Below are 5,610 nucleotides of genomic sequence, written 5' to 3' on the forward strand. Positions count from 1 at the left end.
GAGAGGGAGACAAATCACCCCTCAATACCTTCTCCTCCAGTCTCCTCTTGGGATTTTGGACGCTCATATACATGGTACCTGGCATGGTTTTCAAGTAACTGGGTCCAGGACTTGAACTTTGCAGTAGGCCATGTGGCAGCCAGTTGCCTTAACCTCCATAGCACCTGCTAGCCCTGACTGAATATTTTTTAAATACTCTGGAATGCTGTAGATCTTCTTTTATGGATTTATTCATATTCATAATTTTTCTGAAATAAAATCTCTTTACGAATTAAGGGTATTACTCATTTTATATCAGTTCTCTGGTTTTAATTTTATTTTGATTCTATTTGTGTTCTTTTAGTTAGAAATATTTTATGATTTTAAGCATACCCCCTTTATCAAATATAAAACTGAAAAGGAATAACCCACATGACAAAATTACCAGAATGACCTTCTTCAGAAACACAATGTTAAGCTGGCCCTGTGGCTTAGTGTTTAAGGGAACCAGGTCACATGTGGCCAACTGGTTCAAATCTTGATCTTAGCAGCTTGAAAAATACACCGGATACCTGTGTAGAAGTGTGCAAAATTCCAATGGGATTGAAGCATGACCACACCACATTGGGGATGCTCCCCCAACCCAGCTCCATTCTGTCAAGTGCAAACATAAACCCCCTCTGGCAATAAAAAAAAACTCAGCAGTGTAGAGAAAGAATGTTTTTATAGAGAGGATGTAAACAACCAAGTGTATTGTTTACCTGTTAAGTGATCTAAGTAGTACTGATAGAGCTTGCACTGAATAGGAGTCATTCTCACAGCTAACACATATTCGTGTTTTGGAGGCAAGAACTTTGTTAATGCTGTATAATCTTTCCTCTGTAATTAACAAGAAAGAGAATGAAAATTAGTTGATCTAAATATATGACAGAAATGAACTATTCTAAAACTTCTCATTGTTACATTTAAAAGGTACACAAAAATAAATAGGCTTCAAAAAGTTCATGGGAAATTTAAAGTGTAAATATATTTTGATACAAATTCTTTTTTTTAAATCCAAGTATTTTTCCCTTTCATTTTTTTAAAATTTGCTAGAGGGTGCATGCTTTTGCCAGACAAAGAGATAGAGAAAAATTAAGGAATCATTTCCCTATGGGGGATGATCTTGCACAATCCCTTCTCATCTCTTCTTTCAGAATTTTGAGCATACATGTGCAAGTACCCAGTGTGTTTTCCAAGCCAACAGGTCGAGGTCTTTCACTGCACAGTTTGACATGTAGGATACAGCCGCCTTAAGCACCATACCACTGGCTGGCCCCATGTTTTTTCATAATACACATTTTCCATGAACTTTTGAGGACTTCTTGTATAAAAAAAGCATTTTCTTAAACATATTTATCCTTTCTTAAACATATTTACCCTCTCTAAACAAGCATATCATAAACATATGTTTGTAGTCTATGTATTTTATATTACTACACAATACATAGTAAAAAGATACTGCAACATACCACATAGGTTTTAAATTGAAGTTGCCCTATTACCAACAGAGTTAAGTTTTCAATGGTCTACTCTATATAGGAAAAAAAGAAAATGACAAAGGATGGGGAGAGGATGTTGTAGATAGCACAATGACGTTCTTTAATCACATTTTTTAAATCTCTGAATAAAAGTTTAATGCAGTCTGAGTCATCCTCTGTGTATGATGGGCTAATTATAACAAATAGTAAAGTATAAATTGGGCAGGAGTATTTGCCCACCTGAGAAAGTAAGCCATGTATAAGTGCTTTGGAAAACATTTTATTATAGGAATAAGAAAAAAAAAGAAAAAAACACTAATGTGCTAAATACAAATGGCTACTTAAACCAGACAAACACTGCATGGGTAGTAGCAGCAACACAGAAACAAAGTTCTTACTAGTACAAGTAGCCAACCTGAACAAACAAGATACCTTTGCCTTCCATGTTAGCACTTAGTCTAGTCCTAAGGACAGCCTGTGTCATTTGTTACATCTTTCTTGAGATCATCAGCATCTAGTATCTGGTACCAGAAAATATGACGATCCTGGGAACTACTAATTACTGAGTTGGTCTCTACACACTGATCTGTTTATTAATGTATATTCACTGAAGATCCATATGTAAACATTATTAGCCAGTGTATCCCCTCTATGAAATGCTAAGGAACAGAAGTGTTTAAGCTTTGGATTTTTTTTCAGATTTTGGAATATATGCACATAAATAATGAGATATATTGGGGATAGGACCAAATCTAAACACAAAACTTATTGTTTCATAAACACCCTATACACAAAGCCTAAAGGTGAATTTATACAATATTTTTGTATTACAGCATTTTGACTGTGACTTGTCACATGAACTCAGGTGTGGAATTTTCCGTTTGTGGTATCATGGTGGTTCTCAACAAGTTTCATTCTGGGACCAGCAGTTGGCATAATGGCTATGTCGCTGGATTCCCATGTAGTCAATCGCGGTTCAAGTCCCGGTGGCTGAACTCATGTTGCGCAGGTGTGCATGTATGCCCAAGATCCTGAGAAGAGAATGGAGGAGAAGGGATTGCGGCATGGCCATCCCCCTGGAGGGTGATTTCTCGCTTTCTGTTTCTCTGTCTCCCTCTGTCTTTCTGGTGAGCACATGCGCCCTATAGCAAAAAAAAAAAAAAAAAAAAGGATCAAAAAAAGTTTTATCCCTATCTTAAGGATGAAGGATATAAACATCATAATAAAGTGTGAGGCTTTATACTTGGCAAATGAATTAATCAACCATGTTCTTACTATCTCAATGTAATTTTCTTTTGAAAGTTAAATACTACATAAATTTTAAAGACAATTAAGGAGATATAACTATAAAACTATTGATACATACTTAAAAGGAGGTGGACACAAACTAATTGAAGTTTAAACTACAGAAAATATCTTGGGATTGAAACATAATATATAACAATATTTTATTACAATGAAATTTATTTGTACCTGAACACATCCAGCTAACATCTCATATAGAATGTGAGCACGTTTTTTCATCACTCTGACATCTACCATGGTAGAATCTGCACACTGACCATTCTGGATTGGATTTATAAATCTATTCCTGAATTCCTTAATGGATCCAAGCAAATTTTCCTTGATAATGTTAACCATGCAATGATCTAAGAGAGAAGACAGTAATTCATTCACAACATTAAAATGGTTAAAAAGAATTTCAGAAAAATTCTCTGATGAAACTTGTCAAAAACACAAGCCTCCCTAGTGGTCTACTGGTTAGGATGTGGCTCTCTCAGAAACACATTATGCGAAAACATTAAAATTAAACTACACAGACCAGCAGACAATGTAATGATTACATCGCTTGACTCCCACATAGCTGAATACAGTCTGAGTCCCGGACCTAGTAGCTTAAAACTCACACCTGGCATGTGTGTACACATGCCTAAAATCCCAAGAGGAGAACAGAGGGGTGTGGCCATCTTCTGGGGCATGATTTCTTGTTTTCTGTCTCTCTGTCTTTCTCTCTCCATCAAGCCCACATGCCCTATAGCAAAAATCCCTCCAAAAAAATTAAACTACAAAGATGGGAACAGTATGGCATAGCATTTATGTTGTTGAACTCCCACATGGCAGACCATGGTTCAAGTCCTAGACACAGTGGTTTGAAGATCATGCTATGTGCGTGTGCATGCGTGCCCAAGATCCCGGGAGGAGAATGAAGGAGAAAGGATTACAGTGTGGCCATTCCCCTGTGGGGTGATTTTTCACTTTCTCTCTCCAGTGAATGAACACACTCTAAGACAAAAACTTCTTTAAAAAATTAAGCTACAAATAAAGAACAACAAACTAAATGTAGAATAATTATCAGTTGCTAGTCGAATCTAAAACTGGATTATCTAGACAAGATGAAAAATCATAATAAAAATCATCCCCAAATATTAGACATTAATGTTTCTTTTTTTAAAAAAGGAAAACCTGAATACATTTTATTCTCACTATTCTTTATAAAAGACAGGAAATATAAAATGAGTGGTCTATAACTCTAAACATGATTTTATGGTCAATGAGGATAACTTATGAAGAAAACGCAGATACTAAATCAAAACAATAAAAGTAGGTAATAAAGCTACTATACCAAAATATGTATTAACTGACTTTGTTCCTGAAGTCCACAGAAGGGCTATCAATTGTCCTGTACTACATAAGGTCACAATGTGAAATAGCATTCCTATAAACAAGGCAACAGAACAGAAGAGAGACAAACTAGAACAGATAAAAAACGAGGATAAAAGATAGGCTAAAATGAAAAAATAACCAGTGTTACAAATAATTTAAAAGTTCCTGTGAATACACTAAAGGAATGCAATAAACATAAAAATAACAAAAAGTCATTACGATGGAAAAACTTGGAGATTATAATGGGAAATTTCAACATGCTATTTCCTGAATTTCATATACCTTTCTTTACTGTTAGCACACACACATGAAAATCAGAGAAATTCACAAGTCACTTCTCTGGGTTCACATCATCAGTCCTTAGATTCGGCAGACTGTATTCTGCTGTGCATTCAGCACAGCTCTCTTTCTCCCACCTCCACCTTCCTGAAATGTTCATGTTTGGCATTCCTTTTTGCTTTTAACAGTAGGTCCCTCAAAACTGGATGTTTTTACAATACCTTCTGAGAAGCTACATATGCCTTTTGTGCTTTTTAATGCAATCCAGACTTCAAACACTTTTAAAATATCTTAAATTCCACATTTATATTTGAACACGCACAATGGCATAACTCTTACCTATGCTTTATCATAACTCATATTTATCAAACATCTCACTTAAAAATTATAGTATTCTTTTTTATTAGACAAAGTTGGGTCTATGTAGATCATGTTCTGGAACTATACTAAACTGAAGAAAACTGAATAGAAAAGTGACAAAAATATATCTCAGGCAATACCAATACTCTATAGCATTATCACAAACGTATACTCACACTCAATTAGGTTATTTTGAAGTGGTGTTCCTGTTAAAATAATCCTCCTTCTTGATCGTATAGAGTTCATAGCTTTTGAAACAGCAGATGCTTCATTTTTTAGAATATGGCCTTCATCACAAACAACAAAATCAGGGCCTATGAAAATGTATGGGAAAAGAATACTTAATAATAATATGATTAAACTAAAAATATAACACATTTACGTAGTCTTTCCTTTTACAGCACCTGTCTTGTTGGAAGATAAAACACTATTATAAGTATAATCATATCTTATACACTGCTGAATTTGGTGAATATGACACTAATTAGTATTAATTATATCCCAACAGTAGAGTATTATGGAACTACTATAAATTGTACTTAAGAAGGTCTTCTGAGTGAATACAAAAAAATTCGTAAAAATAAAAGTACCCCACACGAAAGGAAAGATCCTCCCCAACATATTTGGGATATTTTAAAAAATAATAAAGTCTAGGGAAGCAGCAGTTAGCATAACAGCTATGTCGCTGGACTCCCACGTAGTCGATCGAGGTTCGCATCCCAGACCCGGTGGCTTAAAACTCACACCGGGCGCGTGTGCGTGCATGCCAAAGATCCTGAGAGGAGAATGGAGGAGAAGGGATTGCGGC

At 35.3% G+C, this 5,610-nt stretch overlaps 1 protein-coding gene across 1 annotated transcript in view; it reads right to left on the reverse strand.

Moving 5' to 3' along the window:
• The window catches only part of ATRX (ATRX chromatin remodeler), a 247,807-nt gene that overhangs the window by 123,913 nt on the left and 118,284 nt on the right, over positions 1 to 5,610 (reverse strand). Inside the window, exons 21-23 of the mRNA XM_006148780.2 lie at positions 4,979 to 5,116; positions 2,973 to 3,148; positions 741 to 858 (exon numbers count right to left, since the gene is read on the reverse strand). Coding sequence (XP_006148842.1) covers positions 741 to 858; positions 2,973 to 3,148; positions 4,979 to 5,116 — 432 coding nt within the window. The remainder of the gene's footprint in view (positions 1 to 740; positions 859 to 2,972; positions 3,149 to 4,978; positions 5,117 to 5,610) is intronic.

The sequence above is a fragment of the Tupaia chinensis genome, unplaced genomic scaffold (assembly GCF_000334495.1).
Source record: "Tupaia chinensis unplaced genomic scaffold, TupChi_1.0 Scaffold000243_1, whole genome shotgun sequence".
Taxonomy (NCBI): Eukaryota; Metazoa; Chordata; class Mammalia; order Scandentia; family Tupaiidae; genus Tupaia; species Tupaia belangeri.